General features: G+C 49.0%; 5 protein-coding genes across 5 annotated transcripts; 1 reads left to right on the top strand and 4 right to left on the bottom strand.

The window, feature by feature from the left end:
- Positions 1-246: 246 nt before the first annotated feature.
- Positions 247-2457, bottom strand: FTJAE_8583 (Coronin crn1; the record flags this gene model as incomplete). The annotated part of the gene is made up of 8 exons (XM_037355414.1): positions 247-1056; positions 1107-1221; positions 1272-1308; positions 1366-1787; positions 1839-1985; positions 2042-2184; positions 2277-2365; positions 2424-2457. The coding sequence occupies 8 exons, from the start codon at positions 2455-2457 to the stop codon at positions 247-249; spliced, it is 1797 nt and encodes a 598-aa protein (XP_037204300.1).
- A 783-nt stretch (positions 2458-3240) lies between these two features.
- Positions 3241-7617, bottom strand: FTJAE_8582 (uncharacterized protein; the record flags this gene model as incomplete). Its single annotated transcript, XM_037355413.1, has 3 exons — positions 3241-3699; positions 3752-4482; positions 4530-7617. The coding sequence occupies 3 exons, from the start codon at positions 7615-7617 to the stop codon at positions 3241-3243; spliced, it is 4278 nt and encodes a 1425-aa protein (XP_037204299.1).
- Positions 7618-9542: 1925 nt separating this feature from the next.
- On the bottom strand, positions 9543-10420 carry FTJAE_8581 (1-(5-phosphoribosyl)-5-imidazole-4-carboxamide isomerase; the record flags this gene model as incomplete). Its single annotated transcript, XM_037355412.1, has 3 exons — positions 9543-9832; positions 9885-10074; positions 10121-10420. The coding sequence occupies 3 exons, from the start codon at positions 10418-10420 to the stop codon at positions 9543-9545; spliced, it is 780 nt and encodes a 259-aa protein (XP_037204298.1).
- A 566-nt stretch (positions 10421-10986) lies between these two features.
- Positions 10987-12006, bottom strand: FTJAE_8580 (metallo-hydrolase oxidoreductase; the record flags this gene model as incomplete). Its single annotated transcript, XM_037355411.1, has 1 exon — positions 10987-12006. The coding sequence occupies one exon, from the start codon at positions 12004-12006 to the stop codon at positions 10987-10989; it is 1020 nt and encodes a 339-aa protein (XP_037204297.1).
- Positions 12007-12696: 690 nt separating this feature from the next.
- Positions 12697-15138, top strand: FTJAE_8579 (tol; the record flags this gene model as incomplete). Its single annotated transcript, XM_037355409.1, has 1 exon — positions 12697-15138. One exon carries the CDS (start codon positions 12697-12699, stop codon positions 15136-15138), a length of 2442 nt encoding a protein of 813 aa, XP_037204296.1.
- Between the last annotated feature and the right edge of the window lie 1719 nt (positions 15139-16857).

Below are 16857 nucleotides of genomic sequence, written 5' to 3'. Positions count from 1 at the left end.
CACCAGATATGCGAAAATAACAGCACACAAAGGTTAAAGAAATGTACACTAGAACACTCCTGCATCATATCGCTGAAAAGTCTCGACGAATGCGCTTGTAGACTATCAACGGGCCAACAAAGAAAAATCTTTAGAAACCCTATCTAACTATATATACAAATTCGCTACAGCTACAATCCATCCCCATGGCTTTCAAGGTCTGGGACGAGGTCACTATTCAGATCCCACAAGAGTTCGAAGAGCTCTTCAAGATCTTGCCTCCTCTAACTCGAGCTCAAGCTGGCGGATACGCTCGCTCTGATCCTGGGAGCCAGAGCTAACCTTTCGCTTGAGAGCCTCGACTTCAGCGGTGAGCAAGGTGATAAGCTTCGTCTGGCCTTCAATTAGTTGCTTGATTTCCGCAAGAGGAGAGTCGCTACCGCCGGGGGCGGAGGAGACAGCTCGGGGGGTTGGAGATGTGAGTGGCGGAGCCGCGGCAGCAGGAGTCTTGACTGGAGAAGATGGCTTTGCGACGATGGCAGGAGAAGGAGCGGGGGCAGTCTGCGGTTGAGCAGGAGGAGTAAATTTTGCAGGGACAGCTTGACGCTGAGCAGGTCGCGAAACCTCCTCGAAGCTGGAGGCGTCATCATCATCCTCCTCCTCCTGCTGCTTATCCTGGTATCTGGAAGCCATAGCAGAGATTGATCCCTTCTGTTCACTCATAGTGGGAGGAGGAGATCGCAGTGCCGGCGCTGGCTTGGCTTCTTCCTTCTTGGGCTCTTCCATCTTTGTTGCAGGCTTCTCAGTGACAGTAGACGGGGTTGCAGGAGCCTTGAAGTCAGAGGTGATCTCCTTGGGCGCAGTGCCGTCGTAGACGCTCTCAAGGTCAATCTTGTTAGGAATAGCAGTCTTGCCATCGAACCATTCCTGGGCAGTTGCAGCGGGCTTGGTACCAGTGGCAGGAGGGAAGATATCAGCCTGGAAAGTCTCAGCGCGTCGTGGTACGGTGAACGAGATAGGCTCAATATAAGCGTCGTTGACTGTTTTGTAAGCCCTCATGACCTCATTCTCGTGGGTCTAGAACTGTCAGTAAACGTGACACTATATTTGATACAAGGAAACCGTACGTTGATGCCTCGTCGAGGCATAAAGGCTATGCCGCGTTGAGGGTCGCCCGATTTGTACTCGCTAAGGAATTCGAACTTATCGTTCTCGTATTCAAAGTATCGAATGTTGCCATCGCTGAACAGCGTCAGTAGGGTCGCGAAACATGCGTACATATGAGAACTTACCCCTTGCCAGCAAGGTACAGGCAGTTTGAACCATCATCTATCACGTATTTCTTTTAGCACTGGCGTAGCCCGAACATTCGAGGATAGACCTTACCCCAGAAAGGCATGCAGACACCAGAGATGGAATCCAGCATGGTAAAGCCGCCAATGGGCTCCGTCCTGCCAGGCTCCCAGAGAGCTATTTGTCGTTCACTCATACGCGAGAAACCAGTCGTCGCGAAGCGATTGTGCTCTCCCAGCCAGACAGCGCGACTATTCTTAGCACCACCATGGCCAGGCGCTTCATGAACGGGCTTCTCCTGTCGGACATCCCACACCCGAATCTTCTTATCTCGCGAGGTAGTAACCAGCATGCTGCCACTAGCATTCCATGACAGGCTCTGGACGATATCGTTGTGCTTGAGAGCAAGAGACGACTGACCGGTGCCAATGTCCCAGAGTTTGACCGTGAAGTCGCCAGATGCAGAGGCGAGAATGTTTTCGGCCGCAGGATTGAAAAGGACCTGTCCAACCTTTCTGATCGGGGATTAGTGACTTGACCGACAAGCGACAATATATGAGACCAACCTGGGGTGGCCAGCAAGCTTGCTCACAGGTGCGACATCTGTAATTTCCTCGGCGTCGGTATGTAGCGTAAAGCCTTCAGGAACCTCCCAAATAAAAACCTTGCCATCATCGGATGCAGAGGCAATAATGTTGTCGTGAAACGGGTTCCTTGAATTATCGTAAGCGCCAACGCAGCTCAGGGGCCTAACAATGGCAATGCATACCAGTCAGTGTCGAGTACCGCAGCAGTATGGCCACGAAACAGTGGAATCTGGTCAGGAAGTTTTCCACGCTCGTTCAGAGGAACAACAGCGAATGCGCCGCCACCGGAGGCATCCCAATTGACTGAGAGATACTCGGGATTGACCTAAATGAAACCAACCACCCCCTAAATCAGCGCGTTGAACTCTCTCGTTGAAAGACTGATTGCATCACGCGCGGCGATGTAGTACGACGCACCTTGACCAAGTTTGTGTCCCAAGCATTACGACTAATATGAAGGTTGTCGTAGCAAAATTCCTTTCTCGTGGACTTTCCAAAGACGTGTCCTGGTGAGCAACGTCAGCATAACGATTCTCGGCGCGGTTCGTTTGCGCCAGCACGTACGATACTTGGACGCCCGCACAAAACGGCCAGCCATGGTAGTTTATAGTTAATCAAGAGTGGATTAAATTAGAATGGAATGACAGTGTATGCGGTGACAAGACGTCGTTATATCGAGGATTGATTGAGTCGCTAATGGGTCAACTTGGCAACGACGCCGTGGTTGTAGTTGGGGAGGTAAGATGTACTAACTAATACGGGGTGAGGTTCTGTACCTAAGGTATAGTAGCTAGGTAGGTACCTACCTAAGGTGTGAGCCACAGAAATTGCGCTGCGCCTCATAAGCTCCCTGCTGGGCTAGGATATTCAGGTGGGTCATGCCGCCCAATATCGCTCCCATGAACGTGGATACGTGTTGTTCGTAGATTGTCACGTGCAATCAGCATACTGTCACTATAGAAAAGATCTGGCCAAGCACTTGTTTTTACACTTAGTGACATTTTAGACGATTCATTATAATCCCATGCTATAAACTGAAATCCCTTGGCGCGCAAGCGCCTATTACCCCAAGAAACAAGTGAAACAACCATAAGCAATGTCCTCGCCGACGCCTTGTAAGTGCATAAACGGCCAATGCTCCCGATTTCCTCGCCCAAGGATACAACAGCCCCCCCAACTCCAATCGTATTACAACATCAAGGTAGTAGCCCATCAACCGTCAACCATATAGACCAATGCCAGAAGAATGGAGAACAGAGACATCTATCATGAATATCCTGCTGGTCCTGAACGCCTGGTCCAGGTAGTAGTGTTACGGCGCCCAGCACCTTGTCTCATTTTTCATCTCCGTCAGAAGAGCTTGCCTGAGTAACATCGTGTCTCAGAGGAACATACTCTTAGGTCGTGAGTTCACTCGGCGACCTGATGCTCGGCGACGTAGTTGCTCTTCTCGTCGAAGAACCAACTGACACCACTTAGCCTTTGCTCGCTGATTTGAAGAGTCATCATCTGGATTGTCACGTCCAACAACGTCAGTGAGGACCTTCATCCAGCCTTCCTTGTCTGCAGCTGTGTCTGCGTAGAAGTCAATGAGCTCGCCGTTGTTGAATCGGATACGGAATCCTTCCTCGACAAACATGTAGCCTTCTTCATCTTCCGCAAAAGCAGATCGACGTCGTCGGCCCCCTCTACCAGTCGTCTCCTTTTCTGTTAACGCTCGACGATCGTCAATTAACCGTTTGGCGTTGGCCAAGTTGATGGTAGCTCGAGGTTGACGAGTTGCCTCATGATAAGCAGTGAGCTTGGTGCCCACAAGCTTAAAATACCTGCGTCGCCAGTACTAGATCGACGTTAGTTTTGGAGAGAGAATAAGAGCCGGTGAATGAACTTACAGGGCAATCACCACCTTGCTGACTAAGGTGACCCTCCCAGTTGCGAGACATCCTTTCTTCTGCTGCCTTGAGCTCCCGGATGCATGAGTTCATACTCTTGGGCATATCATCGTCCGTAGCATTCTTAGGGCGAGGAACGAAGAGAAGCTGAAGCTCCAGCTTGCCCACTTTGTAGGGTGCACGTCGGACAACGGCCGTGTTGCCACGCTTGCTCTTGACACTGGACGCAAATCCAGCCTCCTCTGTAGCCCATTCATTGAAGCAAGCAACTTCAGCCATATAAGGCCGACCAAAGCACCGACTCTCATGTTCCCGGAGACAAACATAGGCGCGACCAAAGCTACCGTCCTCCGCAGCCAGAGGAGATAGAAGCTCGTAAGCTGTGGGGGGTCCGGTACGCTGCTTGGCCTGGGCGTCCTTTTGTTGCTGTACAGCTCGCTCCTCTTCTTCCCGCTGGCGGAGCTCCAGTTCTTTGCGTTTTTTGGGTGATGCGAATACCCTGCTGAAGGTCGAAGTTTTGTGCTTATGTGTCTTGACTGTAGGAGGAGGCGGCTTGGCACGCTCAACAGGTTTCTCCAGTTTGACGTTGAGGGTCAGTTGAAACTCAAGGTCATTAGGTACGACGAGTTCAAACTCCTGGCCAATTGGAGCATTGCGTGCTAGCTCGAGCCATGCTGTAGTCACACAATGTACACCGTTATCGAGGGTGAGACTGAACCAAGTTCGCTCATCTGCTTCTGTTAGACATACCCTTGACGATTTAATGACTGAAACTCACTTCTTGGAAGAGGCAGGTCAAGATCTTTGACACCCATAACCTTGACAAATAGGCGGCCTCTCTCTCCGCTTTCTGGCGTTGCCATTTCAAGTGTCAGGTCCTCGTCGACGGGAGTATGACTGACGGCTGTTGCATTACTTTCTTGACCGGGCATAGGTGGCACAGGTCCAGTGCTGCCGCCAACACGCTTCCGCACACTTCTCTGGCGAGGCTTACCGTTCCATGGCTCAACAATACATGACATGGGCCTATCCTCCTTAACAGGAGAGTTTCCAACAGATCTGGCAACTCGAAAGTCCTCGGTATCCTTGTCACTGGCAGTAACAACTTTCGTATTTTGTCGCATGAGATAACCGCGCTGACGACGAGATGTTACGTTAGCATTCAGTCCTTCAGCAATTTCTTGTTGGGCTTTTGCTGCAGACACTTGTCTACTGGGGTTGTTGTGGGCTGGGGATTGAGTAAAGAGATCGTTGTAAGCCACCTTTTGTGCCTCGATGACTCGCTCAAAGTCTTGGCCGAGGCTGAGACCTAAGTCAAGATCCAATGTCAAGCTGCGATTCTTGAAACTAGGATGACGGTTGATGAATTCGTCACCAGTAAGCAAGAGTCCGTTGTTGTCCTTCGAGAGGCGCTTGCTATGCTTGTCGGGAATCGGAGGGACATCGGGAACCTCCATGCTCACTTGTCGACGAGCCTCTCGCATAGCACTAATGTCGGATGGAGTATTTGACAGACGAGTCTTAAGCTTCGAACCTGGGGCCTTGATGGTGGCAGATCGCTCAGGAATAGTGGCTTGCTCAGGTTCTTCCGCACGGACAGGAGCTGGGTGGTGAATAACCGAGTCTGGTGTGCTGGGGCAATCATCGTCATATTCGTCTTCAGGATCACCCCATCCAGTGCCATCATACTCAGGTTTGGAGAGATGTTCAGGAGTGAATGGGCGCTGAAGGTAAGCATGGGCATCAGCCATTTTTGGAGCCTCGATCTCCTTGACTTCCTTCACAGGCTCTTCAATCACCTTGGGCTCCTCAGGCTCGGGGAGCATGTAAGACTCGAAATCTCTCGAGAAGGAGACATCTTTGTCGCCTGAAGCAAAGTCTGGCAACGATGAGACGCTTTCGTTTTGTGTATGAGTAGGTCTAGGTGTCATGACCTCCTCTCGGAGGTCATCACGCTCTAGGCTTTCCTCTCTTACCTCCTCCTGGGGTTCTTCAGGTTTGGCTTGTGTCGGTGTAGGTTCTTGCGACGAATAGTGGCTTTCACTATCACTGTCAGCTGGCAGCTCCAGCTTTGACTCCTCTTCATCAAAATCGACGTCCGAGTCCTCGTAAAACTCGATCTCGCTCTCAGGCATTCTTCTGATGATGACACTACCTTCTTCTTCCTCTTCCTCCTCCTCATCGGACACACCCTGCAAAGAATCCTCGGTAGACGGAATAGGCACATCAGGGTCTGTAGGAATCTGCCGTTCGGGGCTCCTGCTTGGACTTCTTGAGGTGGGAGGGGAAGAGAAAATGCAGTCCTTTTCTTGGTCGGATGTCTGGTTGTTACCGTTGACCTTTCGCATGATGGAGTCCCGGGAAATACGCGGAGGTAATTGATAATCATCAAGAGCGGACATGTCACCAACAACGTCATCATGCTCTTGAAGAGCATCGTTGAGGCTGGTTGCTGACTCAGGCTCAGAAATTGGGCTGCTCAATCGTTCTCGGCCATTAGCTCTACGAAGGCGACGCTCACGCTGCTGCTCAGCCGCGGTCTTGCCATCACCATCGTCTGACAACATCATGAGTCTCAATCGCTCCTCAAGCGACATCTTGGCATTGCCAATGCTATGGATGTCTGACTTGCTTGTGGCAGAGGCTTGAGGAGGAGATGGAAGATTTCTGTTAGACCCAAGCATTCTTTCTGCAGTTGCTGACAGACTTGGTGATGCAGGTGAAGAGGGCGCAGAATTGTTGCGGGAATGGCTCATAAAACCAGGAAGAGGTGGTAGAGGCCGATGCTCCCCGTTTGAAGTCGTAGAGTCACTTCGGATATGTAAAGGACGACCAGCCGTAGCAGCAGAGGGTGTACCCTCAGGCATGGGACTGTCACTGTATTCACGAGGCCCATTACGATTCACCATGGGACTGTCGCCTCTCCAGTCATCAGGCCCAACAACGGGAGTTTTGTCTGTGTCTTCCAGGGAAGCGTCAAAGCTATCGCCCTCGAGATCAACGTGGCCAGGATCATATAGAACGTCATCCTCATCTTCATCATACTCAAGTGACTCATAACTCCCCTCACGAGAGTTGGTGCCAATAGACGACAGATCGGGAGTTGCCATCTCATATTCGTTGATCTGAGGGGGCGCAGCATCAAAAGTCACACTTTTTGCGTGGCGACGTCCCATCGGATGATCATCATCCTCTTCGGGTGAGCCAAACGACCAAGTGTTCGTCTCCATGTCAAAGCTGTTTTTGAACCTTGAGTGTGAAAGGGAGGACTTTGTAGGCGATACTTGATCTCGGCTGGGCGTCAGAGGACGATTCGGTGAGCCGGCTGTCTGGGTAGACGACTTTGGACTGACGGCGGGAATGGTCATCGCGCTGTCACTTCGAGAATGGCCAAAGATTGGGCGCTCGATAGTCGAAGAGTGGAAGGATCCAGTCGACCCAAAGGCGTTCCCTTGGACCTTAGCGAGGGGTCTTTCGATCTGAGGGATTCGAGTGGGATCATATTCCTGCTTCTGTTCGAGTGCAAGGATGTTGCTGTTCCTCACCCGGGACGCTTTCTGAAGTCGCTCAATCGAAGACCGGCGGTTAGGTGATGGTGACCCAGATCCGTATAGGTTTTCAGAGTTGCGGTTTTGCCAAAACAAACGAGGAGATGTCACTGATTCCACAGGCGAAGGTTGGAATGGTGACGAGTCGGGGTTTCCAGGAGACTTCTGCATGCTATCAATACGGAGGGCCAAACATGAGTTAGCGGTCAGCCGACGTACCTTGGGAGAACCAGTGGACTGTCTATGCCAACTGGGAGAGTTCCTTCTCATCTCTGTCGGCGAGAGCTCCGACAGCGGGCGAGGGATTCCACTCGCCATGATGGATGGACCTTTGGTTGGTGTAGTTGTCTTGTTGATTCGTAAGGGATGCACCTGAGATCTAGTCAGAGACATTTTGCCCGAGTATCAGGGCCAGTGGCGCGGTCTACATACCGATTCAGTAGCCATGCTACAGTAGTGATGGGTAATTTGGTCGCAAGTTGAAGTAAGCGACTATCAACGCATTGGTATGCGAGTCCACTATACACAAGGAAATGAAGCAGAGGAATGTTGCGACTCGGTGTGAAGCACAGCACCAAATGTGAATGAATGCAAGTAAGAAATACGACCAATGTCTGCTGATAGAAGAAAGAAATACGCCTTGAACGGGCAACCAGACGACAGCTCTATCAAAGGCTAGACGACTCAACTCGACACAACTTGCACGAACTGATGTTATGTTATGAAAGTCGGAGGTTAGAAGAGCGTCTTTGACGAGTTGATGTGTTTAAGGGAAGCACACAAAGCAGCCCAAGGAATGCATTTGATTGGATGGTGGGAAAACAAACATGGCAGGCGTTGCCTGGGAGACGGTTATCAGAACCGAGCTAAAGTCGGACGCTGGAGACGCTAGCCATCTTGCTACAATGCAGCAGGGTGCTATGGACTTACCCCGCCCCTGTTATAGCGGCTCCATCCCCTCCAAGGACGATCCAGAGCTTCTCTCCACTACATGGTAAGCCAGCCCAGCATCCCTTACGGCGTCGCAACAGGAGCACAGCTCATAGTCGCCATGGCAGCAGCGCAGCCAGCCGCACTTCAAAAGCAAATAATTGGTTGCTTGGCCCAGCATCATCCTTGACAACTTCTGCAACCCAATGTTTACCTGATGCTTGTTGTTTTCCCCAACTGAGCTCTTCATGACGTTGGGTTTTATTCTCTCCGATTTCGTTTCACCCCTGGACATGGGGGGATTCAACGAGATCTGCTGCATCAAACTGCGAGCTCCTGCAAGTCTTCTGCAAGTTTGCGTAGCAAATATGGGACGGACTCTCCTAGTATGGAGTGATCTCGCACCCGAATTTACTTTTTACACTCCTATGCCTAATCTTAGTACTTACGGAGTACAAAACCTCAGGTTATCCATCCCCCGCCCTGTCAAGCATCCACCAGTCTAAGAAGATGCCTCTGCCCTGTCTTGCATCACGATCTTCCCGAGAACCACTTGAGGCTATTCTGGCACTAGACCCGGCATTACATCGCTCATCAGAAAATATATCCACATATAATTCTCTGTGCGCATGTTTGTTTCTAACTAAACGTTGTTGTTTACAATAGAGAGTCTGACATGGTCTTGCCTATCTCATCCGCACTGACCCTTCGCTTAGCCATGGGCCAGGTCTGGATCTTTTGTTTTGCTATTTGATCACTCTTGTACATACATATGTACATAAGTACCTAGTAGTATTCCGAATCAATAATATGATGGACCTGCATTACTTTGATCGATGAATACGACGTAATCAGCCTTAGTTCCTAGCTGGCCGTAGCTCCTTCTCCAAAGCCTGTGAGGTTCTAAATTCCCGGTCGGCCACTTCCATGTGGGCATGGGAGGTATAAAAGTGTATTATCGCTAACTTTAATTCAATATGGTTTATTTATGCTGGAACCTTGGGCAGAACTACAGAATATTTCCCGTCATCACTTAGAGTAATGCCAGGTAAGTATCCATTAGCAGGTAAAGCCCGACTGCTTCTTTAATTGTCTTCACGGGCGCACCTCAATACCTAAGTACTAGAGGTATGTTAGTAGGCATCTCACACATTGTTGAATTATCGTCTACGTATAGATGTTACAGGGCAAGGTGGCCGACAGCTATGGTATGGATGCTAGCTCTGTTCGTCGCGAATACACTGGTCCAAGGTTTACGTATTAATATCATAAAGCTGCATGTAGCGGCTTAGAAAAGTCAATGTATTCTCCTCCTAAACGTTTTGTTTCTTATTCCAAGCAACGCAATCATCGAACTTGACACCTGAGCCTCCGAAACAGTCCAATGCACTTCCGATTGTGAGATCCACCTTACCGTTGCTGAGTCTCTTCACATTGTCCAAGTCTTCAAGATGTCTACCACCTCCAGCATAAGTCACTGGAATCGAACACCATTCAGAGAGACGCTGCACAAGATTCTCATCAACTCCCCTTTGTAGACCCTCATTATCTGCAGCATGGATCAAGAATTCCGAGCAGTAAGGCTCCAAAGACTTGATAGATTCTGTTGCCTGGTAAGTGATTGATTTTGAGCATATTTGCTGGGGATTACTTACCTTGGTTGACTTCCATATCTGTGATGGTTTGCCATTTGTTCATTGCAACGAACCAAGAATCCTCTCCTCGGCGTCGGCAACTTAGGTCAATAACAAGTTTGTTTCTATCACCGCCAAGAGCTTGCAACACTGCATCAAGCCTCGCTTGACTGAAGCGGCCCTCGGGGAAAAGGTACGATGTGATGATGACCTATTGGATATTAGATCGCTCCTACGTGGTTCATCCTTCACTATACCTTCTCTGCTCCCGCATTCAGCCATTCCTTTGCGTTCTTGTCATTTATACCACCTCCGACCTGAAGACCACCAGGCCAGGCTTCAAGCGCCTCTTTAGCAGGCCCCTCATTTCCCGGACCTAACATGATGACATGTGCACCAGTGAGATCATTGTCGCGGTATAATTGAGCAAAGTGAGCCGGAGGATGTTGGGAGACATAGTTGGTTTGAAGAGCTGACGATGTGCTGTCAAGAGTACCGCCGACAATCTGCTTGACCTGTCCTGCATGAAGGTCAATGCAGGGCCGGAATTTGGTCATGATGAAGATGACTTTGGGTGATTAATTCAGGTTAAAGATCAAACTACCTTGTGTAGTCTTCGTCCCAGTCAGGAAAGGCGGGGCAGTCCTGAAGAATTGGATAAGAGTACCTAGGTATGGAGGTAGGTATTGGTTACAGAATTCAATCTTAGAATGTAGGTACCTAGGTATACTTCGATGCCTGAAATTATTCCACAGAGAAGGGCGAAGAAGATCATCAGATGCATCTAATGAAGTATCATTCTGGATTAATACCCAGTGTTTCTATCCAGCGTTATGTCATATTTTCAGCGTTCGTGGCTTGGAGCCAAGTCGTAGTCCCCCACAACGTACCCTATGCCCATTGACCAACACCCCTCTTCTTAGGTACTGAGGTAGGTATGAAAGGGACCGTGTTCTCTCCTTCAGCCATCATTCAATCATTCTTTATTTTCAACACAAGCTTCATTAAACTCCAAATGAATGTATGACCACACGTACCGGCCGGGTCCTAGATTTTCTTCATACCAGTTTCCAGTCAACATGAAAGTAGCCTGCTCATCAACAAGTCATCTCTCCCATGTGACTTAATTCTTTCTCACAGTGAACCCATATCTATCGCCTCGATCCAGAATAACTACTCGATTTTCCATCCCGGCTTCCTTGGCGGCAATCTCAAAGTCTTTGCGAGGAGACAGAAATATGTCGTAGTCATCATAATGAATTGGAATCGTGATATCCGGATCCATCATTTTCATCAGTTCAACACCTTGCTTCGCATCGAGTGTGACCATGATCAATGGCGCAGATGGCCCAGGGATAGTGGTACCTCCCAGGTGAACGAGCATCAGATCGATGCGCTCTTCTCGAAGCCACTTAGGAATTTCCTTGAGCTCATCCACTAGAAGAGTATCTCCAGAGATGTAAATCCGATAGCCAGTTTGGAGCTTGCCCGTTTCAGCCTTGCGGTAACCCAGTTCGAGCATCCAGCCATTTGTTGGCGGAACAGCACCCAGCAGGTCGTTGACTGCAGCCAGGGGGCCCGGGGGAACATGTTTGCCAGGCATACCTGTGACTTTGATGACAGGGAGAGCCTCACCAGCCTTCGAATCTTCGTTTCTGAGCTCCAAGTGGTCGAAGAAATCGAGTGGTTCGACATTGCGAAACGGTGCATTCTTAGATGTCAAGCATCTATGCGCATGAGGCGTTGTGACAATTAAGAAATCTCTATTGAGGGAGTCTTCTACCAGTCGATCAAAGTGATCTTCGTGGTAATGCGATAGAAGAATTGCGTCTAGTGATGGCAGCTCATGTAGGTCAACCGCTGGGTTAGTTTGCCTCTCAGCAGTAACTCCAGGACCAAGATGGACGTGGTCACCGGCATGGAGGAAGTTGGGATCTGTGAGTAGTCGAAACCCTTCCCATTCGATTATGGTAGTGGCCGTGCCGATGAAATAGACATTCGCATTTTCATCGCCCTTACTCCCTTCAGGATGAGTCTTGATTGCTTTCGGAGGGAGAGATTGGTCGTCACCACGAGCTGATTTACCCTGTAGAAGAGGTTGCCTCTTAGACAATCCCAAGCCAATTGATCCCTTATCAGACATAATGAAGCTTTATGAACAGAGTAGGCTGTTCTTATTACTTATGTCTAAAGTTATCTTTTTATTTTATGCTCTTGGTCTTGCTTAAGTATTATACAGATTTCACTTTGATGACGCTTATCTGGCGTACTTTCTTGTAAACTATGATATCAATGAACTTATCTTCTCCTATCTGATGTATATATACTCAAAAGTGAGCAACATATTACAATCTCAGGGTCGAGTGGTGTAGTGGTTTATCACGTCTGCCTCACATAGTCACACTAGTGTACGCAGAAGGTCCCGAGTTCAATCCTCGGTTCGACCTTTCTTTTGATATTTTTTGTCTTTCAACTTAGAAAGTTCATATATATTGTTTTATAAAACACACTTAGATCTAGTACGTTATTACTTCTTTTATATAGTAGTTTTATTACCTTAATATATATGTAGCTAATATAATTCTATTATCCATACTCCTACGTCTTTTACTACCGTTGCTGGGATGACGTTGTTCAACTCATTTGTTTGTGCATAGGTCTCACGAGCCAATAAGATATCAGCGCTGTCCATCCAGGCCGCGAAAGCTGAGGGGCTTTGACCGACATATAAACTTATGATGACCAATTCTCGGGCATCAACATGAGATTTTTCAAACCCCAGCCAATTTGATCCTTCATCAATCTCTAGGAAGACTTGTAACCTTGACCGACGATGCCAGACCGCAGTCCTTCGCATGACTCCCGCGATGAAAGCTCTCCTGAGCCAGAACGTGACCGCGACAGACCACGCGACCGTGATAGGGATAGGGATAGGGATAGAGAAAGAGACAGGGATAGAGACCGAGAAAGGGACCGGGAAAGAGACCGGGAAAGAGACCACGACCGCGACTTGGAGCGAGACCTGGATATGGATGGGGTTGTCGATCGGGATCTGGATCGTATCAAAGACCGCGACAGAGATCGTGACTACGACAGGGACAAAGACAGAGAAAGAGATCGAGACAGAGATAGAGATCGCGACAGACCATTAGACGATGCAAGAGACAGAGATCGCGACAACGGGAGAGACCGAGATGATGATCACGGAAGGGACAGGGACTATGCGAATGGGAAGGACAGAGACAGAGTCAAGGATAGGGAAGTCGACAGAGATAGGCGTCGCGAGAGCCGTGTCCCTCCGCGTGTTCCCCGGGAACCCCGCGATAGAGACCATCCTCCGAATTCTAGCAAGCGAAACAGTATTACTGACCGCCTGCTTGGATCGTTTAGGGCAGTTCGTGGTGAAAAGGAGAAGGAGATCCCAATGCCAGCTGTCGCTTCCTCAATTCAACGCCGGGCATCTTCCGCTGTTACCAAGGGTGGCCCAGTTCTTCGCATTCGTGAGTGGCTTGATGCTTGTAACGCGGATCACCACCACCACTGCGCCGTCTCTTCTGATATTGATATCACCACATGGCGCCCTACCTGGCTCGTTGATGTCGTTGAGCGGCGCTTAGTCAAGGCAACATCCAAGGACCGTTATTTGGCTCTCAGCTATGTCAACGGTACCCAGCGCAACGGAGCACCGATGTTTACACATCTGCTTCAATCTAATGTGGAAACTTTCCAAGATCGTCTGCCCAATCTCGACATGCCTCAGACTTATCTGGACGCCATGTGGCTTGCTAAGAAACTTGGAATTCGACACATTTGGATTGACCGTATTTGTATAACCCAGGATAATCGGGAAGAGATGGATGATCACATTAAGCACATGGCATACGTCTTTTCTAAATCTTACCTGACTATTGTTGCCGCTACTGGCGATGTTTATACAGGGCTGCCTTCCCTTGATCCAAAGCGATCAACGCGCGGCCTTCGAACGACTGGTCGTACTCACCAGGAGTTGGTTGCAGCCTCGCCATGGTACACGAGGGGCTGGACTCTGGTTGAGCGCATTTATTCTCGACGTTCGGTCTTTTTCTTTGAAGACTCAATAACCTGGGAATGTCACTGCGAGACATGGCAGGGGAGCCCAAACAGTGTGATGAAGAAGCTGAGAGGAGGCCGTCAAGAGTGTACGGGCGCTGTCCCTGATGCTGCGTTTGCGTTTCAGCACCCGCCGTGGCCTGATCTTGATGAGTATGCCCGCTACGCGATGGAATACAGCGCACGGAAATTGACGCTTGTCGACGACACGCTGCCTGCTTTTGCTGGAATCACACACGTACTATCTCGTTCTTTTCCTGGTGGGTTTATTTATGGCATGCCAATCGCGTTCTTGGACATTGCTTTGCTGTGGCGCCCGCATGCGTCCATTCGACGAAGAGCTCTTTCTCGCCCACCATTTCTTCCATCTTGGTCTTGGATGGGCTGGTGGTTTGATAACATTCCGGTCGACTTGACTTTGTGGAGAGCCGCTGCAGACTATGTTGAAGAGGCTCGCACTGGGAAACGTGGTCAAGAGACCAAACGATACCGGTCCGCTCACCCTTTCCGGATCAAACCTACCGTTACCTGGAGCTTGACGGACCGAGCCGCAACCGCCCCCGTTATGAACACCGGCCTTCAGTACCGTGATCTTCGGGGTCGTCGGAGCCCGAGTTCAGAGCTCCCTCCAGGATGGTCTCGCAGCGGTTCGTATTATGTCCACGATAGTGACGACTCTGCGTTGTTCAAATATCCCATCCCTGTCGAAGATCCTCCCGAGACGGGTGGTTATGAGCCACCTGTAGGCGAGCAAGCCTACCCCGGCCCATTACTGTCATTCAAAACAACAACTGGTTTCTTTGAGGTCGAGTTCCACACAACTCTCGCTCATCGTGACCGAACCAATCCACCCCTTGCCGTAGGTACTATTTGGAACAAAGCAAACCGATGGGCAGGTCAATTTCGTGCTCACGACGCATGGCTGGGTATTCAATCTTCCAACTACGATGGTGAAGAGCGCCTGGAGTTTATCGCCATATCAACAGCCACAGAGCGTCGCGGTTCGCATGTATTTGATAATGAGAAATTTGAGGAGCATATGGATGCAGATGAAATGATTGACTTTGTCAATGTCCTTTGGATCGAGCGCATTGGAGATATTGCGTACCGAAGGGGTGTCGGTCAGATCTTACTCAAGACCTGGGAGGCACAAGCCAAAGATGAGGTAGGAATTCTGCTCGGTTAGGATGACACTTGGTCAGCACGGAGTTGGAGTTTACGTTGAAATCTTGAAAATATGCCCTGGCCTGGAGTTGTAGGAATTTGTCTAAACCTGTTGCACTATTAATCTGAGGATAGGGTTCGATTACTTTAGGATCTTTAGCTGAGAAGACTTTCATGGCATGTTGTAATCGATGTCTTGAGCTGCATTTCCTTTTCTCTTGTAATGCTGCCAATTGAATCGACTTTGACGATACATGACTTAGCACGGGACTCTTAATAATCAAATCACAGCAGCCTCTACATTCCTTGTCTTCTGACATGGCCTCTATGATCCTCGCAGTTGTCCAGAACCAGTAGCCTCAGGCGTTTGTGATGACCTCCATGTCTTGTGAACGTACCCACACAGGTGGAGGCACAGAGCTGCCAAAAGCTTAACTAAACTCTGAAAGTTGAATTGGATACGTTCGATGCCCCTGAGATTATTCCGAGGAGTATCTTTGCAACTCTTGGGTTTATTTCGTCACTTCGTCAACAGAGACCGAGCAGGCCAAGGCTAATTGCTTTCGTCATAAATAGCTCGTTCATAATCTTGTTGATCTAAGCCTTGCCGCAGTCATCTAGGGATTGACTTTGTCGATGATTCGCTTTTACTGACGAGACTCGCCTGGGTTGTCATGGAGGTTCCGAATTCGAACAGGCCTCCATCAACTGACCTTTTCTATCATACACAACCGCAATGATTCTGCCGCCAAAAAATTGTCTCATCAGAACACAAGTTACTCTAAGTTATAGGGCATGATGCCTGGTGCCAGAGGCCTGACAAATACTCACGGGAGTCTTAGCAAGGGCAGTTCTACCCAGACAAATCAGTCACAAGAAGGGCCTTCTTTTCTCTTGCTGGCCTTTAATTCTTAACAAGCCTATGCACACCAGAGTATCTACTTCCTAACCATTAGAGCTAGCTACGACTGATCTGTTGGTAACTTATCAAGAAAAGCTTAACGGCCGTTACTTACCAACTCTGTCTGATTTTGAAACCAGGGAAACTTATGAAAAGAACTTGATAGGAAGAATGTCCTGTAGGAGCCGACAAAGACCAGACATGAAATTGCTGTTAAAGTCTTTCGTTTGACCTCTAACCCTTAAGTTTTGATCAACGTTTTACTGCAACACATCACCCTTAAGATTTTCATATCCAGAGCAAAGCATCCAGCTACTGATATACTTACTACATGCGTTACGGCCTTCTGAAATAAAGAAGATGATAGATCCGGCCAAAGCTACCAAGCCTGCCTGCGCTGTAGACAAGACACTTCCAGCAGTTATTGGGGGAGCTCGGGAAGAGGATAGAAATTGCCTTTGGTGTGTAGATAGGTAGTTGCCGATCTGATGATCTTGTTCCAGCGGTGAGTGAGTCTCTTCTGCACGATGCGATGAAGTCGGCGATTTTCCCTCCTGGGCGTCTGATTAATCTGTCGTGGACGCCTACAATTGAAGTAAGCCCGATTGACTTATCAAAAGTTGCTGGCTGATCTTTCGAGAGACGCGAAAGACTTTGTGGATAGTATTTGGGGGCATAGTAGTTGCGTTTTAGATTCACTGACCAATTCCCTCGCTACGAAGTCAAAGTTTTCAGGGTCCAACCATTTCCTGGTAAGCATAGGTACCTAGATTTAAATACAACATTCAGCTTTCGGGTTCAAGTGGCGATGTATCGAAAAAAGAAAAAAGGTAAACTCCA

The sequence above is a fragment of the Fusarium tjaetaba genome (genome assembly GCF_013396195.1).
Source record: "Fusarium tjaetaba strain NRRL 66243 chromosome Unknown NRRL66243_c0000188, whole genome shotgun sequence".
Taxonomy (NCBI): domain Eukaryota; kingdom Fungi; phylum Ascomycota; class Sordariomycetes; order Hypocreales; family Nectriaceae; genus Fusarium; species Fusarium tjaetaba.
The sequence above is the reverse complement of the archived record's forward strand: the minus strand, read 5'-3'. Positions and strand labels throughout refer to the sequence as shown.